This window comes from Gymnoscopelus braueri (genome assembly GCF_963280865.1).
Source record: "Gymnoscopelus braueri genome assembly, chromosome: 8".
Classification (NCBI taxonomy): domain Eukaryota; kingdom Metazoa; phylum Chordata; class Actinopteri; order Myctophiformes; family Myctophidae; genus Gymnoscopelus; species Gymnoscopelus braueri.
This window is the reverse complement of record NC_137609.1, coordinates 27,339,778-27,367,268: the sequence shown is the minus strand read 5'-3', so window position 1 is coordinate 27,367,268 and position 27,491 is coordinate 27,339,778. Positions and strand designations below refer to the sequence as shown.

The following is a 27,491-nucleotide window of genomic DNA, read 5'->3' as shown; positions in this document are numbered from 1 at the left end:
TGTGTATTATTAATTCACAGAATCTCTGTATGTCTGTCTGTCCTGACGGAGTCACGGAACAGCCTCAAACTCGGGGTGTGGGCACCGGCTTCCCTGATTTGCGTCACAGACAGACAGACAGACACACAGGCCGACCCTCTTAAAGACGGCTAGACTACTGCAGAGCCACAACGTAAAAACTCAAAACAAATAAATAAATGGTGCTATATTATCACACTGATCTGTATTTGAGGCCAATACTATTTTCATGATCCCACTGTTTCACATTCAAATAACAAATAAAGCTGTGTAGAACATCCTTGTTCTTCAGTGGTTTGCCATTCTACAAGTCTACATGGGCAGTGAGTCTAAACATAGGGTGTGTCTGGCCTATCTAGCACACTTGGTTAATCCCCAGAGTGTGCGAGCAGGACACAGCTTGAGGGTTGTTTGTATGCACTGACCAAAGATTAAGGCTTGTATATACCCTAAACACAATGATTCTGACCCACTTACTGTAGAGTCTGCCCTGAACTGTTTCTTTGTCATAGATATGAACTCTACTTTCGTTAATTCAATTTAGATAAGGACCCTTAAAGTGAAAAATGTTCAATGAAAACACCAACCCCCATTTTTTCTATAAAATAAAATATATAGATAGAGGAAAATGTCTTAGCTAGACATAAAGATTTGAAATAAATTAGACAGTTAAGTAGCAGCATACCCACGATGCATTGCACAAACATCCAGAGCCAAGCTGACCTAGGTGCGGGTGTAACAATATTAAAATGATAGTAGTGTTTAGGCAGGTAGAGATGGTTACGGCTAGGCATGGGGTTAGTGTATAGTTAAGGACTGGATAAAGCCCTGGGAGGGCGGTTAGCCAGTTATATTGAGTGACAACTCCCGGGTTTGGAGCTTGTAGAATTTGGAAACAGTCACAGTTTGGGAGCACAACCAATAAATGATGAGACCACAGTACTCTAGTAGAATTATGAAATCCAGGAAAGTGAAGATGACCCAGAATTTACAAAGCACAAGTGAAAAGCCCTGAGACTCACAGAACTTCTTACAGAAAGCAGGTCATTGCAATGCGCTGAAGGACAAGTGGGTTAAAATACAGACACGGGTGTGTGGTGTCTCATCCATGGTTTACATGTACTGGGTCTGATAAAAACACTGAATATACAGTATACTTTGCAACCCGTTGTAAGCTTACGGTATAGATCTACTATTTCACTGCATATACACCATTGTACGACGCTCTTAAAATTCTCTTAAAACTTAACTCCATTCCAGGGTCAGCATACAGGGAAACATGGATTAGCACACTACTGCACAGTTCCTTCAACAAACAGGTGAACAATGCATCTAATAGGTAATCATCAACTCCAAAACAGCCAAACAGGTCAGGTCACGTATCCCCAAAACACACACACACACACACTCATGCATGCACACACGCACGCGAGCGAACACACTCGTGCACGACACATACACATACACATACAATACAGTAATTCAGGTTTCCATGCTGTAGTGAAGATGAGCTTTATCATAATTTCCTCTACACAGTGGGTGCCTTTCAAACACCACAAGTCACATCGACAGTATTGACACAGGTGGCAATTCACTCATCTGAATAATAGATACCTTTCTTTAAAAGAGAAGCACACAGAAAGAGAAAACCAAGAACAGACTTTTACAGTAGGGGGAGTTCAGTGATAATAGAATAACACTCTCTACGTATCTGTCCAGTAAGTAGCACAACATAATGTAATTTGACAATCCAAAACATCACGTCTCATATTTTTTAACAGTAAAAAAAAATGAAATATGCTTCCTTATAATATCAATATCAAAATCTACCCCAGAGGCAAAGCCGATAACAGGTTGCTCAATAGGATTGAATACATTATTAGATTCACAGCTAGTGGTAACTTTTGTGGCCCCAGGAAATAGCCTGTGGCTAGCTACTATTCTTGTACTTTATGTTCACTTTGAGAATAGAAAAAGACAGAAATGGCCTCTTAAGACTGGCTTCTAACGTTAACCAAACAGCTTTATTTTTATCCTTAGAGGAACCGCCCATTTCTAATCCAGGTCTGTGTTAATGCTCTGTACTACGAGCATCACCATTACACCATACTGGAGATGGGAATGATGTAATTTAAATGGGCAGCTTGAGATTAAACCATTTGCTAATTTCCAGTGACACAACCTTGTGTGGCCATTAGACAGATAGCAAATGCAATGGAATGAGCTATAACTAACAGAGCTATTACATGAAACAACATTAGCTGTCCTTGTGAGCCAGTCATAGCCCCTGCCGATGATAACATAACATATTTACGTTATTTCTCAGTACTGGTTACACTATGCCATATACAAGTTGATGGTAACTGAACTGTGAGATAAATATCTACAGTGCTATACTTCAGGCCATGCATATGAAAAACATGATTCAACATCTTATTATAGTGAGGGCACCTCAATTCAATATCATTGTCACAGTTCAAACTGACAACTATGAATTTTCACCAAAATCAATCTGCTGATAACGACACATATTTAAGTACTTTCTCAGTACAGGCTTCCTGCCGGCCAACAGCCAAGAAAGTACCCTAAAGTAGATGGTAGCTGAACTGTGAGATGAATATCTACAGTGCTATACTTCAGGCCTTGCATATGTCAAGCATGTAATCAAAATCCATCCAAACTTCTGGCTCCTCTCCCTAAGCTCACCATAGAACACCCCCCTCTCTCTCTAAAATCTGCACACTCTATCCCACACTCATGCTTTATGACAACACAAGATGACCCCCAACTGCACTTTGGCTTAATGGCTGTTACAATGGAAAAAGTAACCATTTGAACTACTAAATACATTTAAACTTAATAGCTCTTCACTTGACAAGCTAAGTTGTCTTACTTTGGCTGCTGTAGTCTGTCGGAGTGTGTTGTTTTTTAATAGACGAGGGATGGAGATAGGGGATCCTACTGAAACACAGTTGCATATTATTGCACGTTATAACAAGGCTAGGCTTCAATGAGAGGCCTTGGCTCAGAAAAAGATCTTGTTGATCTGAGGCCTGTGCTAAAGCCAGCACACAGACTGACATCTTTAAGAAGAGACAGTACTAGAAAGGCTGCAACAGAAGAATAGTTGCTCTGGCTTCATGCAGAGTGGACAGTAGCAAACAACCAATAAACAAATGCTTTGATTTATTCAGCTGCTGGTTCTTGGCCCAGAATAGTTATATAATCTAATTTGGTGCAGAATGAATTCAAGAATCCATGTAAATGCTGCTTGTTTGTGATGCTACAAAAGAAAATTGAATTAATAGCCTATTTCTTAAAGGACCCCTTCACCCATTTTAACCCATCTTATCTCCATATAATTGGTCCTAACTACTATTGCTCTGTGTCTCAGAGGAAGGCTGTGGACAGTTATGAAAGCAGTTATGAAAGTTTGGACATTTCAAACTTGATTTATTTATTAATGTAAGAAAAATGCCTTCTATTTCAGCATGCTAACTTTCCAGGAAGAGAAAGGCTGTAGTTTCTATTAGCTTGGAATGCCCAGCCCATCAGTGATGTCTTTGGTAGGCTGGTTTCTGAGCTGTCCATAGCCCACCAATGAGACAAAATTGTGCTATTTTATGAGCATTAGTAAGAGCAAAGTATTTGAAGGTAAGGTTGAACATGGTTGAAGTGCTCCTTTAAGATTCATAAAATATATCAAACATTGCTGATGTATGTAAAATGCTGTAGTCAATCAAGAGTATTCATTGACAAGATTTGAATCATGAAGGTCTACTAATACACAAATGCTCAAGTTTGACAGGCATTACCTTTCCCAATACATACTACACACTTTTGACAGGTGAGCAAGTGATAATATCTTAGGTCACATTTATGTGCCAAATAAAAATATATCTATAATTACATAATAAATAAAATGTGCTATATGGCGCTAATGCAAATGTGAGCGATATCACAACTAACCTGCAAACCATCTCAAATTATGAAAGTTAGTTATGAAATAAATTAGAAAAAGCGAGAGAGAGAGAGAGAGAGAGAGAGAGAGAGAGAGAGAGAGAGAGAGAGAGAGAGAGAGAGAGAGAGAGAGAGAGAGAGAGAGAGAGAGAGAGAGAGAGAGAGAGAGAGAGAGAGACAGACAGACAGACAGACAGACAGACAGACAGACAGACAGACAGACAGACAGACAGACAGACAGACAGACAGACAGACAGACAGACAGACAGACAGACAGACAGACAGACAGACAGACAGACAGACAGACAGACAGACAGACAGACAGACAGACAGACAGACAGACAGACAGACAGACAGACAGAGAGAGAGAGAAAATAAACCTGAACGGCAGGATTTCTTATAAGAACAGGCCTCTTTGTTCAGCCAACACATTGCAGTCATGACTATAATTATTCATAACTAGACACGTGCATTATGATTGTTCAACTATGAGGCATAGTGAACAATAAAATCCTATACAGCACCTTACAAAAGTCCAAAGGATCATGTAACAAATGACACAGATTCAATTGACTTTTAATATCAAATTCTCATGACTAGACCATAGAGTAGAATCAAGTAAACGAGAATCTAGCAGGACACTCAAGAATCATAGCATTTTTCTAAAGTTTACTAGTCCTGAGATCCAGAATCCAGCTTTTATTATAACCTCCTATAAATAGTGCTGCTGTTTCTAGGTCATTCCCACACTTGCGTTTTCATTTTTTCAAATGACCTGTCTTTTTCTATGATAATCATAATTGGTGTTTTCTGGGACACTGAAAAGTCCGATTTATATTTGCACGAAGCAAGTGTCGCTCAACAACAATAGCGTATTGAGTCGACATATCATACTTTTCAGTTGAAAATTTAAAAACATTGTCAAGCAACACATAGGGTAGAGTGTATTGGGCCATATATATACTCTCCATCACACACTCTGAGGCCGTTCAAAACTTTGGTTACTCATGTAAACCTTCAGTTGCTCAGGTAACATTTGGTTGAGCAGATGGGTGAAGTTTAACACTCCAACAGATGAATCTGTTAATTCAAACAAATTAGCACTTAACCTGTTAAGTAAGTGTTGTTGGTGACCTTAAACATGCCCCACTCAGGCACCCACTCTCTGTGCAGTGGTCAGCATGGGTAACCGGAACGCTCGCCCCAAAACAAGATTGCTCGCCCCCAGCGGTTCTTGTATTCTTGTATTCGTTTTACTGAGGTTAAGGTTAGGAATACGTTTAGATTTAGGCATACGTTTACTGAGGTTAAGTTTAAAAATAAGGTTAGGTTTAGGCATAGTTTTACTGAGGTTACGTTTAGGAATAAGGTTAGGTTTAGGCATAGTTTTACTGAGGTTACATTTAGGAATACCTGGTGGCGACCGTTTCGAGGTCGCCGGATTTGAACAGGGGCGAGCGTGTTTTAGGGTGAGCATTCTTCTATTCGTCAGCCACGATGACGAGAACATTCTGTTTTGGTGCAGGTACATGGAACATAATGAAACAAAAAACATACACTATGCCATATACATAGTGCATAGATGCTTCTGTGCATCTCTAACAGGAACCACTGAACCACCGTTAGGATCGATGTCTGCAGGTGAAGTGAATGAATTTCAATCCACAAATAATCACAATGTATGTAACACTCACATCAAACACCTCCCTGCTTGGCCCTTCGCTGGTTTTCAACCAGAAGCAACTCAGCTCACTCAGCTCCGAAATGGACTGCACCTTGAGACGGACTGACTCTCCCGACTGACGGATCGCCTCCACGATCTCATCTCTGCTCTTGTTTTCCACATTGACCCCGTTAATCTCCACCAGCCTGTCTCCAGGCACCAAGCCCAGGGCCCGGTCCTTGGTGCCAGCGCCTGGCTCTGCGAAGTGCACCATACGTCGGCACACCCCTCCATCAGGCCGTCTATCCAACATGGTGGTTCTCCGCAGGGAGAAGCCAAAGTCCCCAGTGCTACGTCGTTGCAGCTCCAATTCCCGTGGCTCTGGCAGTGGCGGAGCCACTAACACAGGCAGCTGTAGGTCCACACCAGGGAAGGTTTTCTCCACCACCTCTGGGATGTGAACCCATTTTTTCTTGGAGCCCTGGGACTGCAGGACTTGTCTATGCTGCTGTGGCTCCAACACCCTGGTTTCTATCTGAGGTGGAGAAGTTGGGTCGTTCTCTTTGCTCTGCTGGGGAAAGGAGAGGTGCGTCTGGCCCAACTGAGGATTGGGCTTAGACAGTTCACCAAACTTGGCTGCCCGCTCCTTTACAGAGCTACGATGAGGAGCTAGGCCATCTACCACGGTATCATCGTTGGGACTGGCTGCAGGCATATGTCCCACATCCTGCCTGCGGGTGCTGCAGTTGTCATACCGCTCAATGTCTGTCAAGTCTGTCAGGTTGAGCTCTGTGTTGGTAGCCACTTTGATCGGGATAGGGCTGGAGATCTCAAGCCTGGTCTTAGAGTCCCTCTTGGAGCTCCCACGGTGGAGGTTGAAGAAGCCTCTCCTGATGCTCATCTCCTCTAGACTACTCATCTCCGCCTGGGACATTCGCTCCTTTTTGTCCTTCCTGTCTTTTTTCTCCTTCTTGCCCAAATCCTTCTCCTTCTCCTTGTCCTTCTTGATCAAGTGAAACATGCTTGACTTTCTCTGCCAATGCCAGAGTGTACTGGAGAAGGAGCAGGGTAATGCAAGCTATTCTGCCACAGTTCCATTCAATGTCATCAAACGTAGCTTTCCACCCAAATCATGAACACATCTAGAAGGGTGAAAAATGTAAAACAGTAGTCAGTAATAGCTGACACAGTCCTCTATTGACAAAATGACAATCAATCAATCAATCAATCAATCAATCAATCAATCAATCAATCAATCAATCAATCAATCAATCACAGATCAATCAGTTAATGAGATCCAATAATGCATCTTATTCATGTTTGTGTGACAAAAATTAAAATGGAAAAATGAAAGCACATTTTGGAGGAGCTATGCATACAAATAGCTATATTTTTTTTAATGACAGCCTAATAGATGGTATGAGAGTGACAGAGGGATTGGGCCGACATACTGACATCAATTTGTGCATACTAGTCCAACTCCTGGGTCGAAACTCGGAACTGCCTTGAGTCGTCATGTCAATCAGCAAGTATCGCATAATGTGAGCCTGAGCCATAATAATGATCAAATTTAAGAGATTCGTGATCAATCTCACGCATTCAACCAGTTAAGCAAAAATAATTGTCTCCCCAAGCGCTTAACAGTTCTACAACCTGTGAATATGATTCCTGCGAAAGCTGAAACTTGGATAGTCTACGTTTAGCTACATAGCCGACTCCTACCCTTTTCCATCAAAGATAAATGTATACTTTTATCCATATAGGCCGAGTTAATAGGTCATAAGATTTAACTATCATAGCCTATTCTACTGTATCGACCTGCAGCCACTTGTTATACTACAATGAAAACTTTAACACACGCAATAAGAAATGATTGTTCACGTTTTCTGGCTTTAGTTAGACTCGATTGCAAGGTTATTGTCACTCGTCCCGTCGTCCGGTCGTAACGCGCTCCCTTTAATCTGCTTTGCCCTCATTCTTTACACTACCAGAGGATTTAGGGAAATACTTTCAGTATAATGGCAAATACAATGCAAATAAACCCGCGCCTCATATAATATATCAACAATTGTTATAAACACTTACCCTGCAAGCGGTAGTTGGACTTTGATGACTGCCCAGGTAGTGTAGGATGAAATCGGGAGGTTTCTCGCATTTTTCTTGGAGTTGACAGCCGGGTGTGCACTGTGCAGGGTAATGTTAGTGTGACTGTCAACCAGTCTCTATGGCGTGAACTAACCAGCAGTGACCTCTCCTGGTCTCTATTTGCAATAGAAGACTAACCGCCTGTCATTGCCAGATAGGAAAGAGTATGTATGTCTTTCTTTCTTTCTTTCTTTATTCATTCCTTTATTTCTTTGTTTGTTTGTTGGTCCACAATCAACCATCACATATACTAAATGCATACACTCTCACATAACCCATCTGTGGTATTGCAAGCAAATAAAACGTTTTTTCCCCCCATGTATTCGTTATTGTATATATATATATAGCCTATATATATATATATATATATATATATATATATATATATATATATATATATATATATATATAGCCTATATATATATATATATATATATATATATATATATATATATATATATATATATATATATATATATATATATATATATATATATATATATATATATATATATATATATATATATATATATATATAATACTACACACACACACACACACACACACACACACACACACACACACACACAATGTTTTGGTACCCACTACCCATGCACTCTTCTGGTTACTGCAGAGAGCAGGTCCACCAATTTGTGTTACAGTTCGAATTTTGTCTGCTAATTTCTTTGTGTCATGTCATCACTTCCAATGTAACTTGTTTGTCCTGTATTCTCTATGAGTTCTCTCTCCTGATTGGATATCATGCATTTTCTGTTTACAGAAGAGCTGGAGAGACGAGACCCCTGTTACTGAACAAACACTCAATGCAATGATAACTATCAGAATATACAGTTATTAAACACGTATTTTAACAAAACCATTATGCATAACTTGTTTTTAAACATCCTGTGGATGTAGGCTGCTGTAGGCTACTTTAACATCCAACCAAACTGTTGCGCCCACTGTCACAATTACGTCATAGCCTAGTTATGTAGCCCAGTGGTTCTCAATCTGTGGGTCGGGATCCCCAGGGGGGTCCCCACATGATTTGGGGGGGGTCCCCAGATGACAGTGAAATTACAATTTAAGGACATTTAAGACCTTTTTAATACCTAAAAAAAAAGAAAGAAAGAAAGAAAAGATAAATGACCATTTACTGCATCAAAAATAATCAACAAACTATACTATAAAAACTGGCCAAATTGTCAAATACTTTAAGAAAGAGGCAGAAATTGTGAAAATAGCAGATCTATAAGCTATTTTCACAATATTTATCTGTGGAACCAAGTCAAACAAGTGCTTTAGGGTGGGGGGTCCCCAGTTCAAATATGATTATTTTGAGGGGTCACGTCACGGTCTGAAAAGGTTGAGAACCACTTATGTAGCCTTACAAGCCTACTACACTATTCGGCTTCTCTTGTGTGCACACTGTACACATAACGTACCATGGTCACCATATCCATCTTGGCAATAAAGGTGTTTCTGATTAGATTTCTGAATTTCACATAATCATGGAGGCGATGAAACAATGTCAAATTACAATATATCTCACGTAAAACAAAAATAAATGTGAAATGATATAGCATTCCAATAGGGTACACTACTGTACACATTTACATGAAGTGATGTTTTTTTCAATGAATGAATGAATGAATGAGGCGGTCTTGCATTAAACAGTCGTGATATCAGCGGTACTCAATGCCCCGTGCTGAACGGAAATACCATCTATAGGGTGTTTATCAAACAAAACGGACCACAATTATTAGCAAATACCACAGTCCTCCATATCAAATAAGATGTATTTCAACTGGCATTAGTAATATCACATACAGAAGTTTTTACTGATCCGTGCAGGTAATTATGCCGTGCCGTAGAATTAGAATTTTTGCGGGTCTCACCCGCCCCCCAGTAGTATGAGAATGGTTCGGTCCTGCAGGGTGACAGGAAGTTGTTGTAGCTGCCATTAGTGTTGCCATGTCCGCTTATTATAAGCGACCTTGGGTTTGTTTTTCTGTAAAGTCGCTTGCGGTTTTTTGGGCTTGTTTCTAAAGTGTAGTTGCTTATTTGGGCTTGTTCCCTAATGTTGTTTAAACCATGGTTCTCAAATATATTCATGTCAAGAACCCCCAAATTAATATGTATTTGTCTGCAGACCCCCCATCTGAAAATATTTTGTGCCAGGAGCCCCATACTAAGATTTGCGTTGTTGAAATGTCAAATTGTTTTCAAGATTTTTCTTTTTTAAATAGCAGATCTACAAGCTCACAAAACGTCAACGCGTTGTGAGCTTGTAGATTTGCTATTTTCAAAGAGCCAATGCACATGTTTACGGGCGAATGGCTCGCTTTTCCTATTGGGCTTGTTTTCATAGACCCGGTCGCTTGTTTCTCTCTCAAAACCTGGCAACGCTGGCTGCCATGTTTGCTTGCTTTGTTGTAGGCGCTTGGAGATTTCCTGCAGAATTTTTTGGGAGAAATCATGGAACCGAGCTGGAGTACGTTTCTGTTCCAAGTAAGTTGCCTGTTGTTGTCAGTTCAAAGTGCGACCGTTCGCAAAACAAACCCAGCAAACGATCACACTGAATTCCGGTGGTAGACTGTGTTCTTTTAATGTGTAACGTTAGGATCGTCTAGCCAAGCAAAACAATGGTATATGAATCCAGGCTTCCAGCTGTGAGGCTTGGGCTGCATGCACGCTAGAAAAATCAATTCACCTCTCTCTCCTTAAAACACATTCATGCCATGTTTTTAGAATGATAAAGGCATTTTTAGGTGGGTTTATTGGATATAAATAAATATATAAATAAAGTGTCTTTAAAAAAAAGTTTTTTCTATGCATAAAGGCTGGGGGAAAAAAATATGCGGGATCGATTGAACAACAGACGCCGCACCGTTAAATGTTACGCTTTAATTTAGAGGGACTTTGTCGTACGAGCTCCTCGACAACAAAAACGACGTGTTTTCAACTGGAAAAAGTAACGACGCGACTCAGGTCGACGCTTTTTTCGGTTGAAAATAGCGTGTTTTTTTGTCGCTCGAGCGACGCGCCGCTCGTGTCATCATGTTGGAGTATAATAAAGTAGTGGAGCCGTTATGAGCGCGAGCCATCATCATCAGCAGTGTGTTTTTCCTCTTTGACTGAATGGTGGAAAAAGTACTCAAATTTTTTACTTAAGTAAAAGTATCTGCTACAAGTAAAAGTCCGGAATTAAAAATTTACTTGAGTAAAAGTACATGAGTATTGGTATCAAAATATACTTAAAAGTACCAAAAGTAGAAAGTACTCATTATGCAAAATGTGCCATTTCACAAGTTTTCAAATGTATCAAAATCCTTTGAAAATAATCTACAAGTTCACAAGCTTGTAGAGCAAATAGCCTATATATATATATATATATATATATATAGATAGATAGATAGATAGGGCTGAAGTGGTTAATATGTTATTGTTTTGTAATAATCACATTTTACAAAGTAACCAGTAACTAAAGTTTTCAAATAATTGTAGAACTGTACTGGAGTAGAAGTAAAAGTACTGGAAATTGGAAATGCAGTAAAGTAAAAAATACCTCAATTGTACTGAAGTACAGTACTTGAGTAAATGTACTTAGTTACTTTCCACCACTGACTGAATGCTTGATCATTCTGCGTGTGATAATGGACGTAGTAGCTAACACTATAGCAACACTCACACACCGACTGCAGACAGTTAGTTTGGAACATGTTTAAGAGCCAGTGTGTGGCTCTTGTATGGCGGCTCTGATACTTGATAACTAAACCCATTCTTTACACTAAAGTCCTCAATGAACTTTACGTTGTTCCTCTGACCAGGCTAACGAAGCCGTTAGCCAGCTAGCGGCTAAATCCACTGTTGCCAGATTGTGTGAGAGAAATAAGCAACCAGGTCTAAGAAAACAAGCCCAAAAGAAGCAACTAGGCCTAGATATGAGCACTTTAAACTTATTTGAAAATATCCGATCGCGACGCGTTGTGAACTTGTAGATCGGCTATTTTATAAGCAACTACACTTTAGAAACAAATCCAAAAAACCGCAACCCATAACTACCAATTTTTACAAGCAACTTTACAGAAAAATGAGCCCAAAAGTAGCTTATAATAGCCGACATGGCAACACTGGGCTAAAGCCTACATACTTCGTCGTACGACTGTGTCGCGCGCCAAAAATGGCACATCTACAAGCTCACGGCTCGTCGATCATGCGACGCGTTGTGAGCTTGTAGATCTGCTATTTTCGCTACAAGCTACTAGCCTCAGTGAATGGCTGTGTGCATGCTAGCTGATTGCTTTCAACTTTGTTCTGTTGGTGGTGACCATGGCGGAAAGGAATTCAAACTATGCACATAATGTTTGCAGATTTGACCAGAATACCAATTTAAGTACTTTGCTATATGCATATATTAATGGCTTAAAAACGTTTGCTTTGTTGGCAACATGAACGTTATGATGAAATGCTTGTTCTATCACGATTTAAAATGAAAGAGTGACATTTGTTCCCATGGTCGTCGGTAGTAGTAGTATTGGTAGTGAACAAAACGACAGATAACAGAACCATCATCTTTGATGTTGTCGTCATTGAGGAACTGTTCCCTTGGGATGAGCGCTGATTAGGGATATTCATTGAATGTCTAACTCGAAGTGAAAGTGAGCTTTCTATTGCTTGGTTTAGAAGTACAAACTACAACATTTACCCCTGTCCCTAGAGATTGGCGGTTATATAATTTCCAATTTAAAGGATGTATGCATCCCAATAGTATGAATTATTTAAATTAAAGCAACAATAGGCAATACTTTTTGTTTTTTATGTAGGGATTAACTATACTGAATATATCTTATATTGTGATAATATGATGTACTGAATACATTGTGTTATAACATATATATATATATATATATATATATAACAATGGGATAAATACATTTAACATATATCAAAACATTAGATCCAGTTAGTTATGAAAGAAATGAAGTATTCACATTTGAATTCCTCAGTAGTTTGTGTGGGGATAGTAGTAGTGACATTAGGAAGGCCTTGAATTATGGGGCCTAAAGGACTGTATGTACACTCCTGATCAGTTGCATACCTACTTAACACTACATTGTGGAGGGCATTGTGTCTTTGGCATAAGTCTCTGTAACCAAGACAGTCAAGAGTTTGAAATCCAGTGGAATGTTTGGGGTCTGATTCATGGCTCATTATATCCAGACAAACAACAAATCAAATGTCTGTTTGCAACCTTAAGTTCAGAGATGAGTTGTAACAAACTGTCTAACAATAGGAAAACTTTTTCTTTCTTAATTTTTATTTAAAGTAATATAATACTATCTCTAAATGTTGGTGCCCTGTTCCTCACAGGAATACTTGCAGTGGATTGTTGGCCTCTGCAGTTGTGTGAGTCACGCTAAACACCTCTCCCATCTGGAGGCTTAACTCATTGATTTCAATGTCGCTGGCGACAGGGTGGCATGGTAATTAACTAAGGAATGGACAACGTAATCTTTTTCTACATGACGCTCTCCATTCCCAGGTAAAAGAAAGATTATAGTTGAGTATTCCCACCTCAAAACTTTACCTCTACTTATGACTTAAAGTGAGTTGAGTCCCTGTAATAGCCAGACTTTATGATTTCAAAAGTAATGATGGTTAGTTTGACTTGAGCAGAGCAACTAAACAGACTTGAGAAACACTGAAGGAGCCTGAAGTTTTCAAAGCAAGCAAACGGTGGTTTAGATGAACCAGTTTCACCAGTTCTGACTGGTCATTTGTTTTCTTCACCATTCTCCTTTTATTTTAATCTTGTTTTGGGATTTTTTCTCCAAATTTGGGTTGTATGCTTCACTAGACAGTGATATTAAGCAGGAGAAAAGCATAGCGTGCTGGAATTGAACTCACAACATGGCCTCTCACGTCATCGGGACGCTCCCCCATTTTGATGTTGTTTATGATGGAGTGACCCAAAGTTGTCCCATCACATTTGTGTCCAAGTGCTCAGCGCTGCGCGAAGGCACAACAGCCTTTTAGGCTGTCCACCTCTGTGGGGCCAGGGCTGCATGCCGTACAACTGTGACTGCTGTTCATAGCTTTCACAAAAGGGGTCTTGGCTGGAAATCCCTTATCCCAGAACCCCTCAAAACATTAGTCAAAAATGACTAATCCTGGAAGGTAGCATGTGTGTGCACACTGAGCAGGTGTTCAGACAATTAGCTGCGGCGCTTTGGTGGCATTCTCAGCGAGTCCCTCGGTTCCCCTGGGTCTGTGAGCTTGTTTAGCCGGGTGGTGTGTGGATAAACAATGTAGGCTATCTGCCATATGAATAGAGGAACCAAATCAGTGAAGACGCACAGGAGGATCTCCTGCTGAGCACAGAGTGCATCACGGGCCGTATTTGTGTCTTTCACAATAGAGTAGATGAAAGGAGAAACTAGCAGGATTCATTTTTCTTTTCTCTCTTCACCCTGTCTACTGTTCAACTGTCTTCCTGGCTGCCTCTCATGGATGAATGAACCTCAAAAGGGAAAGGTCAGGTATCTCACCTTGCCCTCAATGCTTTTGGAAGAGATAAAAGTTATGTCAATTTTTATCTCTGAAAGGATTCCATATAATATGTTTAGGTGCACTTTTAAAAGACAGCTTTTCTCACACCTTTAGTATGTAGGACTCATAAAATACAAAAATTCTATTCTGAGTTGATCAGTTCACATTTAATTCATATAACTCCCTACAGAGGCAGGCTCTGTAGCACTGCGTGAGATTAAGTGTGTAATATACTCAGTGGATGTGAGACGTCAGCTGTTTGACGTCAGTAATCTTCTCTCTCGCTGGGGGACCTCTGGTCTGTTTGTACGGTACAGCCGCAATTTTTCTCTCTTAATTGCCAGATTATTTCAGAAGTCTCTCCTGGAAATGCTTTCTAATTTGGCTTTGAAGCATGGCTGCGCTAACAGATGCAAGAATCTGTAGTCTCTTCTGTCAGGAGGCTATTGTATTATACAAGTCTGATTTTAAGTCAGTTAAATTCCTTTTGGATGTTGCTGCTACCCCTCACAACCCCCTGAAGCCTACTGTGCATGTGGTAGGCCACTTAATCAAGAAATAGGTGTGTGTCTGTCATGTTTATTTTCTATTTACATTTTTTAAATGTGGGATGATGTGAGTTTAGTGAGCTGCAGTGGGAAAACACCATGTCTTCTCCAGTTTAGCTGAGTCGATGGCCAGCTGTTAAAACCCTTAGTGGCACTAAGCTGGACCATACCCGCCCCCTAATTTGGAAGGCCTGTTTTGCAGTCACATGATGAATCGGCATCATGATGGGATAATTTTTCATTCAGCAGAATTGAAATCTTCTGCCTCTGTGGCATGCTTGTGTGCCTCATTAATGATAAAAGCAACCACAGCCTACTTTTGCTAGTATAAGTATAACTACCGTAATCACATCACATCACAACATACCCTTGTTTTTAGGTGATTTGTCGAGAGGGCCTTTGGCCCCATAAAATATTTTGGCGCAATCACAAATGGGATCCAGATTGGCATTGTCCTGATGTCACAAAAAAAACGTTCAGTTTAGTGGCATATTGGATTTGACTGATGGCAAAGAGGAGGATTCACAGTTTTAAAGTGAGACACTTTTAACCCCAGTATTGAGCAGCTTATTGAGCCCATTGAGATTTCATTAGCGAGATAAGTTTACTAAATCGTGATACTGCCAGGCTTTTACCTCTAGTTTCATTTAAGTGAGCATTTCTCTGTCTGTTGACACTGACAGACTTTAAATAGTCAAGTGACTGATGGTCACTGCAGCCTCTGCATTGCTGACTGACATTCTGTGGCAGGTGTGTTTACCTCAACCTAACCAGTTTTTAGATTTAGGCGTCGCTTATTTTAAGTCACATGAGTGCTTGTTCAAGTGTCACTTGATAATATGCACTGAAATGTTTAGAAATGGCATTTTATAGCATTTGACTAAGTTCTGTTTGTTCATATTATGGAAAATGTTCTTTTTTTTACGGTATGCTTGGCCAACCATCAAAAGGGTGAATTTTTATTTACCGGTACATTCAACTTTTATTTACCACAACAAAAGTTCATGTACACATGACAATCTCCAAGAAAGTAATTTTGAATGAGGCAGTATAACACCAAGCTACCCATGCGGTTGCCACTAACAATGTTAAATGGGGAAATAGTCAAATGTGTATTTGCATTTTGCTCTATGCACCTGTAAATGAAGATAACAAGCCAATTTACAGTGACCCTTAATGACTGACCATTTAAAGGTCGATCCTCCGATCACTTGTTTAGTCCATAGTCCATACGTAAACATTTTACTTATGAATGTTTTTATAACCATGTTTTGTTTGTTGTGTTTCACTTTCAACAGCAGGCCAATGAAGCCCTTCACCACCAGCACCACATGGCCCAGAATCTGCTGCCTCTTCTCAATTCTGGAGCTGAGCCAATTGACCAGAAGCCCATTCTTCCCATCTTGCTGGACCAGAAGCCCCCTGTCAGCGCGGCCGAGCTCCTCAAAGACCACCATGGGGCCAACGGTGGTGGTGGAGGAGGACGGCCCCTGTTGCCCGTGGTAAAGAAAGAGCACAAGAGCAAAACGCCATTCATCTGCGGCTACTGCAACAAGGCCTTCCGCGATAGCTACCATCTGCGGCGCCATGAGTCCTGCCACACGGGCATCAAGATGGTGTCGCGGCCCAAGAAGACCGCCGAAACGTCACCCACCATGGTGCCCATGATCTCCACCATGCCACGAGAGAACAGCGGCCACCCCTCGTACATCTCCACCATTGCAGGTATCCTCACCACAGCCACCACCTCTGTGTCCTCGGGCTCGAGTATCATGACCCCGTCCGCAATGGGCAACATGCCCCAGCAGACCGCCGTCAAGAAGCCTGCTAAGCTGGTTAAGAAAAACCATGGATGTGAGATGTGCGGCAAAGCCTTCCGCGATGTCTACCATCTGAACCGCCACAAGCTGTCCCATTCAGACGAGAAGCCCTTCGAGTGCCCCATCTGCCACCAGCGCTTTAAGAGGAAGGACCGTATGACCTACCACGCTCGCTCTCATGATGGGGGAGTGCACAAGCCCTACGTATGTCCTGTATGTGGGAAAGGTTTTTCCAGGTAGGCTCAAAGTAACCTTTTACTGAAAATACTAGTTATTCTAGTGAATGGCACTAGTGCAGGGGGTGTCAAACTCATTGTTGGTCATGGCCACGGAATAGGTAAAATGCAACTTAATACGAGCCAGACCAGTTGCATGCACAAACGTATTTGTGAGTTTATTTCCCAGGCTGCTCTCAAGTGTCTCAGTCTCTGCTATAACTATAAAATATTTCACTTTACGAATTTTGTTTGATGATTAAACCGCAATCATTACTCTCTCTCTCCCCCCTTTTGCTCTCTTTCACACCACACACGTACGTGTCTGTCATGTCATGGAGTAGTAGCAAAATCTCACACAAATGGCGTTGGCCTAGATGTCATGATCCAACGAATCCAGGGGAAAAAACTTTGATTGTATGACCTACGGTTCAAGAGTTATATTCCAAAACGTGAAGCGAGCTGGTAAAGCGCCACCACGAAGCCGATTTGAAAAGGAGCAAAGGTTCTTCTTCGGCCCACTGGGTGTGCGTGCAAAGTTTCATGCCAGAGTTAACTGTTCACAGGCAGAAAAACGAACACATGGATGGACACTTGGACAGAAGTGAAAACATAGTCTCTGACCTCGGCCGTCCGGCCTGGCGGAGACAACAGTGTGCGTAGGCTATCATCACAAATATATAGTCTAGCAACGCTGGCATTTGTGTGCATGTGTTGCAGCGACAGAGAGGAAAAATTGCTCGAGCAAACAAGAGAAAGACAATTACGTCGTGAGGTGAGTTTTGTAACTAGAAATGATCTTTTGGACAACTGAGTGGATTACACAACTTTACCATGCTCTTATTTGGAAAAACATCCCTCATATCACTCGCTTGGTGAAGGAAAATTAAACAATGCTGAAACTTATTTTTCAGCCATAATATTGTGTCCTGTACCTGTCCATGTTGTAATTATTCGCCTGAGCGACACTCACTCACTGCATTTAGGGGGGAGGGCTCTCTTGGATAGTTGGACAGACTGGGTGTGGAGTGGACCGTGACAGTTGTAGGGAGAACGTGGCATGAGGATGTCGTACAGATACAGAATGGTTGTGGATTTTCTTCTCAAACTCATCCCATGGGCTGGATTGGACACCTATGCTGGTGGCTCTTTAGCAGTGTAAGAACAAAACCGCATTTGTACTTTTCATTTCACCATTATATTGCGGTTCTTGGGGTAAACACTTTGTGCACACAGCTGTGTCAAATAGCTGTGGGGGACCAATCCTAGTGTACAGTCACAGTGCCAGAATAGAAGTGGCAAGACCACTTTGAGGTATTTCAGTTGACCATTTTAGGCCTAACTCTTAACTTCCATTAGTGGGATTGCTGTTTTAACCAAGTTATATGGGACTCCATTATGGCGTTTACAATAACTCTTCCCTTTTTTTGAATCAAGTCTTGCAATATCCCTCACTTTTTTTTGTCTCTCACTGCTATTAAACATTCATGCTATTATTTATCTACACTCTACAGTGTTACTTTATGTTCGCAGTAGTGGGCCAAATTTGACCTAAGAGAGAATGTTGGTGGCAGATGATAATATGGTTTTAAAGTTCAGCTCCAATGGCTGTTTAGCTACCTTAATGTTGAAGATTCCTGGTAAAACAGAGGCTGGTTGTGTCTCAGACGACATTCCCGTCCCCTCGGGCTATGGGAACCGTTCTGCTGTCGGCACTCGGGCAGAGGCAGTGCTGAAGCATGTTTATGTGATTGCATTACCTATTTCTCACCTCATATATTTTAGTGTGCTCTTCAAGTTTAAAACGGCAACGTTTGTAATGCACCGTCCGGCCGTCAATTAGTTTCAGAACCGAGTAGCAGGCCAACAGTGTCTCCATATTGCATGGGAGGGGGGGAACATTGCACTATGACCATGATTCTTGATTCATTCATAGGGGCTTGCTGATGTAATTGCGCATTATGTTTTTGTTTGAAGTAAGTAATTTAGATTGGACTTTTGACATACAAAAAAAAGAATTTGCTTCTAATGTTCTATTTGAATTATGACCACAGATATGCTCTAAACGTGTGTAAAACAGAAACCTGGCCAGTGGCCACCAGTTATAGACATGAGTCCCCCATAGACACAGGATTGATGGCCCACTATACTGTTTGGTGGAAAATGTATTCAAGGACCTTTAAATGAGCGCATACATGTGTGGCCCCAGTCGGAATTAAAGCTCATAATCCTGGAAGAGTTGGTGGTAGTTGAAAGGAGGCAGTGATATGTACATCCCCACATTTATTGATATAACCAGTGTAATCAGTACAATTAATCGTACAATGCAATGTCCCATGCTTTATTAATCAACCAAACAATGCTTTGCCCAGAAAAGGTTAAAGAATAGTAGCCCAGAAAGAATAGTAGTGCCATAAAGCTATACCGTGCCAGAGTCGGAGCCTCTTTCAGCATTTAGCCACTCATACCTATGAATCACTATTAATCTATGTATTGAGTGATATGAATCTGATTCTGTGAAATGAAAATTGTATTTGTAGCTCATAGAACAGGGCTACCGTTTGTCTTTCTTTCTGTTGCTCATACTGAAGTAAACAGTGTGCCCTCTGTCCAGACTGTGATGTTGGAGCAGCTTTAAGCTTGCTTCCTCCATAGTGACGTAAAGTAGAGACTTGTCTGCTGCATACTGGATTGTGAGAGTTGGGGACTGGATAACACAACACTGACTCACTGCCATTCAACCATTCTTCTGGTCAGACATTCACTGTCTGTGAGACAACTGTCCTCCTCAGTGGGACACAGACACACACAAAAAAACACGATTCCGGTCCATGGCATCACTGAGATGATTCCACTTGATGGCTCCCATTTGGAATAAAAACTTCCCAGCAGTGTGAAGCTTTCCTGTTGAAGGATCAGCTGCCAGTGCTTTTGACCTTATTAAATTAACTCCATTATAGTAGTTATAATATAATGCAGCTTTAGGCCTCACTGTCATGCTTATATAGGTTTACACTAGAGCTAATTATAAGTGATTGTGTTTTCTTAATGCGTGTTGCCTTAAAACTTAATGCGTGTTGCCTTAAAACTATTTTATACAGCGAGCTCCATAAGTAGTGTTTCAGTAGTGAAATTGAGTTTCTTCTCTTTACTCTTAGTAATATGAATGTGAAGAAGAGACACACTGTCTGCAAGTAAAAGGTTGATTGCCTCATTTTATTTTAAATTATTAGTAAAAAAGTAGTGTTAACAGCCCTACCCGATCTGCTAGAATAATAATGACCTGTTTCTTTTCTTCTCTTTTGCCCATCTAGACCAGACCATCTGAGTTGCCATGTGAAGCATGTCCATTCCTCAGAGAGACCATTCAAATGTCAAGTAACGGTAAGTCATTAATTAAACATTTCAGCTATAATCTAGGACATTTTCATATAAGTTTCAATGATTCGGATTAGCTACAAACACGTTCGTCTTTTGGTCATGAAAATGATCAGGGTTTGATGTTTAGCTTAGATGGACAAGATTCTTGGCCTTTTCAGCCCATTTTCCACACCAGCGTAGTGATTGATGTGTGGATGCTGACTTATTATGATAAAATGTTCTAGTTTCAAGCCAGGTCTGTGCAGGATCCATTTCATTTTTTTCTCATAGTTTCTTTCCGTCACACCTGCTCCAAAAAAGTATTTTCTATACAAATAATTTTACTAACGAATGTTGGTACCATGAATGTTTGATCGTGTCTGTGTGCTTGCAGGCCTGTACCTCCGCTTTCGCCACCAAAGACAGACTCCGTTCCCACATGATCAGACATGAAGGGAAAGTCACTTGTAGCATCTGTGGAAAGATGCTCAGTGCAGCATATATCACCAGCCATCTAAAGACTCATGGACAGACCAACTTCAACTGTAATAAAGGTATGTAAGACACACATTTCACACTTTCACACTCCTTACAAAATTGTATGTAATACTACAGTGTATGTTTGAAGTTCAGAATTTTAACATTGCATTCCAATTTGTGCTGCTTCCATTTACGGTAGTTGTTTTTCATGTAAAAAGCTAATGGCATACGGACATTCTTTGGGGTGCTGGGTTAAGAAAAGATCATAGAGAAAAAGAATAGAATCGGCACACTCATAATATGCTCCAATACAATTTATTCAATGACATTTCCATTCTGAGCTCTTAGTCACGTCAAAAAAACACATGAAAGGCGCATGAAAATATGTTTTTTCTGCTCAGTTATAAATCATTGTAGTTGAACAGCTACACTGTTTTTCAACAGTGTAGCTGTTACATTCAACGTGGTTGGACAAGAGTGTTGTATGTAAATTGTTCTGTAAACGATACATTGTTTTGTATTGTACACCACATCTGACCGTTCAAGACCATTTTTTATAGAGCATAACTAGTTCAATTGGCATACTAAGGATTAATTCAGCTTGAAAGAAGTGGCTAGCTTGTGGCAGAAATCTGGTTTCATGGTCTACATTTGTATTGCTTGAAGGCATTGGCTTGTGTTTGTACACAAAGGAGAAGAAAAGTGGAACAAATAAAACATGATTTCAGAATCAACTACAGCAACATTAAAAGAGTCAAAGACTACAAATGGCTGAATAATGTGTTGTTTCCAATGATGCAATATCATCTTAAATAATTTTTGGAGCTTTATTTCACTCACCTTAACAATGATGAGTGTGCCGAAAACAGTATAGCTTTTATATTCGGCTACTTTCAATGTGAGACGACAACAATAAAGTATATATTTAATCTCTTATAAACACTTCTAGGGTAATTTTAACGCCTACTCATGCTTTTGTGGGTATTTTTTAAGTTGCTTGATTCAATAGATATTCAATAGATCAGACTGATCTACTGTCTACCTCCTACATAAGCCCATTCAACTTCTATCTCCATTTTAATCACGTTAGACTAATTTAAAACACATGTCTGTGGTTCTGGTGACTGATATTGTCCTTCTAATGTGTGAGGGGCCGTGATTCTTCAACTATTATTTTTCCATTATTATTTTTCCACCCCTCACGCATTGGAAAGACAATATCAGTCACCAGAACCAGGGGTGTGTGTTTTCAATGTGTGGCTAAAATAGTTAGTTACTAGTACATCAAGTAATGTAAAAACTGTCTGGGCCAGAGTAGACAACAGAAGTGTTTTAAAGTGAAATACCCCTTAAAGCATAACGTTTTGTGCCAGGATAGATTTTGAAGCGTTTCTCCCCTGGAATCATACAGTATGTTGCGCCCTCTATCAAAGAACCCTTTGCCTGAAATTGTGTCTGTTTAGGCAAGTTGTTGTGATCCTACAATACATTTTAAAAAGCAATCATAATGGTTAAAAACAATGATGATAAACTTGATCTGTGGGATAACCTATGAAAAGAATCCAAGTATGAAACCTCCCTGGTTTCTTCCTAACATAGTTTACTAATTTAACACCTGTGATCTAGCATACTGTCTACCTCTAGGTACAATTACAATATGTAATATTCCTACTGTGTCGTTAGCATAAAGTAACCTGGAAATGTTGAAAATATATTTGACATGATTTCCTCAATGGAACAGTACCATATGCCTGAGATAGCTTGCACTGAAAATTTCATTCTGGGAAGACCTTCTCAATTGTGCTTACATGCAACCTCCAGGGGGTCATGCTAGAGACACTTCCTAAGGCGGTACAAAATATTTCTGTTTTTCAAAGGAGAAGAAACTGTGGCGCTGGTCGCTTACCACAGGATTTCGCCATGATAGATGTCTTTGAGTGTTGAGATTTTGGGGTGGAGTGGGAGGGCCTTGGTGAGTGTCTCTTGCCTTATTGATAGGCGGTTGTATCAAAGCACAAACAGGGAGTTTGTTATGTACTGAATAATTTCATATTTTTTTACAATATTTACATTTCAAACAGGCTACCCCAGGCATATGGTACACTTGCATTTAATACATATATATGTTAATTGCATTTACAGATTTACTTCAGGTATTTTCATGCTAGCATGCAGTAGAAATGTTACATATTGTATGCTTAAAAAAAGATGAATGTCTGGTAAGACTGCATCTGTATATTTTGTTTCCAATTGTTGCATCAGTAGTATCTTCCAAAGTGTTTTGAAATCTTACGCTGTGTTCCAGTGTAGTAGCAATATTAACAGAGGGATATTGATTGCCTTAAAAGCCTATTTAACCACGTTAATAATTCAGTAAGTAATGTGTCTTGCCAAGACAACATTGATGGTAATCTCTAGGTAGCTATCCAGTGTTCCTTGGTTTTAATTGTATTGAGAGCTACAGACCACTGCTTTAAAACACACTTTTGGATTTCTAGGCAGCAACGAAGTCTGCAATTCTGCTTCAGCCACCCCTGTCACTGTTTCCACCCCCATCACCACTACGATGTCGATGAACCGGGGCAACTCTATTAACCATGCCGTCACCATAGCGGCACAGATGAGCATTGCCACCAACACAGTGAACATCACATCACCGCTCAGCCTTCAGCACCCAGTCACCATCAACGGGCCCATCAACATTGCTTCTGTCAACATCCCTGTCTCAGCGTCTATGAGTATGAATATTGCCCATCCGGTTGCAATAACCTCCCCCATGGCTATGAATTTAGGGGGTCTCAATCTTATGAGACCCATGGAGAGCATGTCTTTTCTGTCCCAGGTCTTACCCTCTGGCCAACCCTGGTAAAAGAGCAAAACACAACGGGGAGGTCTTTTAAGGGAAAATGAAGTAAAATGAGAAACTCTGGTGAATTACTGATCATTTGTACCTGGAGCCCCCAACCCTGTTAGACCCTCCTTACTTCATCACACCTTGGAAGTGAAGGCTGTACAACTAGGGAGAGGAACTCCCTGGCGCATAGCTGCACCTCGGCTGTTGTTAGATCACTGCGAAGCAGAGCAGTTGGCTAGAAATCAGGTAGGATTTATCTTGTTTTAATCTGAAGGACTGTGAAAGCTAGACGTACTGTAGTAAGTTAACGAGTGTTAAAACTGTGATGTCATCATGCCAGTTGCGATTTGATTGAAAACGGATAACTCCTAGGAAGCTTCATAGGAAAAGAAAATAATGAACCGTACTTTGTTTTGAAAATGGGAGTATTCAAAAATGGACTTAAGCAATAACTTGCTACTGTTGATGTTCCACAAGTTCTCTTGCAAGGTGTTTTTTGTATGTTTTTTTTTATCCCCCTTTTTATTTACTCTAGCCTGCTACTCATGATTTAATGTTATTGGAATTACAAGTCTAGTAAAAGGGACAGCACCTGTCATTTTGTATTTGTCAGATGACCGGTATGCTCTTGAGGTACAGTGACTAACTTGTACAGTTGTTATATTAGTGTATTTTCACAACACATTGTGCTTTTGTTGTTTAAATGGATATCTTCTCGACACTGTTGTCTTTTACTATTTTTTTTTTTGTATGGAATGGCAAATTTCTTCTTTTAATTTGTCCATCAGCTGTGGTCAATTTTACATGAAGTGAGAATGGAATGTCTTGCACTGAAAGCATATCCTGCATATAGCTGAACAGCAGTATTATCAAAGATCAAATGTAAGCCTTGTTACTTTACCAGCCTGTAAACTTGAGGGCAATCTACTGGCAAAGCACTGCAACTCACAGAACGATCTGGCCCTTCTAGCTCAAGTTTTTTTTTTCTTTGGTCACACATTTTATACCCAAGTATTTTTTTTATTGTTTTATCAGTGAATACCCCAACATAACATTAGGAACCTTCCACTCAGGAAACACAAGATACAAGAGATTTTGTCACATGCTCATACATGTACGTATGTGCAGTGTTGGTGCGGCAGACTTTGCCAGACTGCTAACTATGTCCCAACACAATTTGAAATTATCTTTCTTTCATATTTTACATTATCTTTATTCTGGCCTTTTTCATGTGACTTTTGTTAAAGAAACTCCTGATTACCATAAAACATTTGGCATTCTTGCCAAAAGAATCGGGTAGATTTCACATACAGTAAAGCCGTCCATTTAAATATTGTTTATAATAGTTCTCATACCCTTAACTTGCATTAGATTAAGTGTCCAGATAAATCTGGATATGGGTGAGATCTTGATGAGTTGGCTCATGTATTAAGGAAACACTAATGAATTATGGAAAGTGATTGACAAACTACATGGCATAGGCCTAGTTCTTTTAGGAGGTATGTTCCTTATTCAGTCAGGCACCTCACAGCAGTGTAATGAATTGAAATGCAAGACTTTGCCCATCATCACCTCCAAGGCTCGAGTTGCATGCCCCCCCACAAACATTGTAACTGTGAAAACATAAGCTGTCTGAATGCCATTTTAATCCTGACAGTGTTGCAGCTCTTTGAGTTGATTCATTGTGTACTGAAAAAATGCAATATGCATGTTTTTGTCGTTTCCGAGTTTTGTTTCAAAGAAAATATTAGTGTAACTTTTTGTTTTTATGCATTTACGTAGATACACTATGATAACCTGTTTGCCAAATTTGAAACAATGTGATTAATTGAACATTTCTTGTGGAATTGAACATTTCTTTATTTTTAAGGAAAAGACAAATTGGAAATTCTAGGACCCTTGTGAAGGCAGTTGAATGTATATCTTTGTACAAAACTATTTTAGTTCCAAGGATATGGTAGTTAGAATAGACGTAAAAAATTAAATAACCTTTTATAAAACTTTTGTATTAGAACATTAAGAATGGTAATTTTGTATATATGAGAAGCTAGGCTTTCTGATTAGCAGAAAGGTCAAACATTCCTACATTTTTTTAAATGTACGTTTGTCAAATTATTACATAAACATGCGCAATGTTTTATGTGCCTTTTATTTGGGTTGTCTAAATAAAGGAAAACTATCAAATGTGTTTCTTTGTACTTGGAGCCATGAAAACAATGTTTTGCACCTGGTTACTACTATTGTGGATTCAAGGTCCTGGGGCAGAAACCGTACTATTGGGACATTGAGACCTGGTCCAAAATGTGATCAGATTGGAATTAGATGGGTTTCATCGAGTCTGAACAGCAAAAAAAAAGCTATCTCAGTCTGACACTGAAGGCTGATGTTTACTTCATTGTGCGATGGTGTCGCGTGCTGAAAATAGCAGATCTAACGCATTGCATGGTGGTGATGTGTTTTGAGCTTGTTGCGCTGCTATTTTCTGCAAGCAACATTATGTTGTGGTGCGATTACCATAGACTCAGACAACTTCTTTACTTTGCACTTAAAATTCATTTATTGCCTATTCGTTTGACAATACTAAAATTAGGGGAAAAGGGAGGTGGAACAATATGTTGGCAAGTCAAGGTGAATTCAAATCAAAATCTGCATGCAGGTGTCTTGTCTGCGTAACAAGTACAGATGGGCTCAATCCCACCAATTAGGGATGACAATGGTCACTGTCCTAAAGTGCTGAAAACATTCCATTTCTTTATCCATAACCATCTTCAACAACATACAACAGCGTATCATTTAAGTGTTACTCCCGCCTACGTCTTTACCAAGCAACCTATGCAGATACTAAGGTCGACAATGTCTGAATACACAAATCCAACCTGATCACTTGCAAATAACAGTGTGGACAGTCAGCTCTAAAGATCGCATTTGAGAATTATTTTCCCCCTGCAGTCTGAACAAAGCCTTATATTTGCAGGATTCATATTTCTGCAATTGACAACCTGTTGAAAAACGTATTGTCTTAATTTCTTGCATAGCATAGCATTTGTACATTAATGGATACATGGATAAGTTTGGGCCATAGACAAGCCTCCACAGTAGGAATGTCTTACGCTCCAGGTTGTTGGTGACACACTGATATGAGAAGATCCATTCATTAACGCACAGTTTTATTTATAATCCAAAGTATGTCCACTCTAGTCTTATTTCCTTTTGCTGTAGGTTCTATTTTTGTATGCAAGAGCACCCATAAGCCAATGACAAAATGTCTTGTCTTGTAGACCATATGGGGGGCATCCAGTCCTTATGTCGGCACTATATTGTGCTGAGAATGCCACAATTTAACAATTGGTATGTCACCATTTGTTTTATTAAAATTTTTATCCCACGATTTTGTAACCCTATTTTTTACACCCAGTGCCAATTGTCTATGTAATCCTGGGCACTACCTTCCCTCTGCCAACCTAGGGAGGCCAGGGCCGAGCTCATGCCTCCTTCAATGCATGAGAGCCAACTGACCTTCTTATCACCTGACAGGGGAGAGTTTCCCTGGTTGGACGTAGCGCGTGGAAGGAACACGTTATTCCAACCAGTTCCCTTCCCCTCCATCAGGCGCCCCGGCTGGCCAGGGGGAGGCAGTATAGTGACCAGGATTACTGCATGTTTTTGTGAGGGTACCTACCCTAGGAGACACGGGGAGAACATGCAAACTCCACACAGAAAGGCCCTTTCGCCAACCCCACCTAGGGTATGGGCACTGATGACGCGGAGGAGAGAACACACCCCCAGCGCCCACAGCGTCCCCTGCGGGAATCGAACCCAGGACCTTCTAGCTGTGAGGCGACAGCGCTACCGACTGTGCCACCGTGCCCCTTTTGG

The 27,491-nt window shown here is 40.3% G+C and overlaps 2 protein-coding genes across 3 annotated transcripts in view; one reads left to right on the top strand and one right to left on the bottom strand.

Annotated features, from left to right (window-relative positions):
• The window catches only part of LOC308091157 (unconventional myosin-XVIIIa-like), an 82,960-nt gene extending 75,148 nt beyond the window's left edge, over positions 1–7,812 (bottom strand). For both annotated transcript variants that reach the window (XM_080436560.1, XM_080436559.1), the window contains exons 1-2: positions 7,727–7,812; positions 5,673–6,783 (exon numbers count right to left, since the gene is read on the bottom strand). In XM_080436560.1, the coding sequence (XP_080292686.1) occupies positions 5,673–6,662 (990 nt within the window). In that variant the 5' untranslated portion in view covers positions 6,663–6,783; positions 7,727–7,812. The remainder of the gene's footprint in view (positions 1–5,672; positions 6,784–7,726) is intronic.
• Positions 7,813–10,198: 2,386 nt separating this feature from the next.
• On the top strand, positions 10,199–25,793 carry LOC308090988 (vascular endothelial zinc finger 1-like). Its single transcript, XM_080436263.1, has 5 exons — positions 10,199–10,297; positions 16,185–16,942; positions 20,236–20,305; positions 20,676–20,835; positions 23,260–25,793. Exons 1-5 carry the CDS (start codon positions 10,265–10,267, stop codon positions 23,628–23,630), a joined length of 1,392 nt encoding a protein of 463 aa, XP_080292389.1. The 5' UTR covers positions 10,199–10,264; the 3' UTR covers positions 23,631–25,793.
• Positions 25,794–27,491: the final 1,698 nt, after the last annotated feature.

Coding starts and splice junctions, on each gene's coding strand:
- LOC308090988 (XM_080436263.1), top strand. CDS start 10,265: ATGGAACCGAGCTGGAGTACGTTTCTGTTCCAA. Junction 16,943..20,235: donor TGTGGGAAAGGTTTTTCCAG/GTAGGCTCAAAG, acceptor TTGCCCATCTAG/ACCAGACCATCTGAGTTGCC. Junction 20,306..20,675: donor CATTCAAATGTCAAGTAACG/GTAAGTCATTAA, acceptor GTGTGCTTGCAG/GCCTGTACCTCCGCTTTCGC.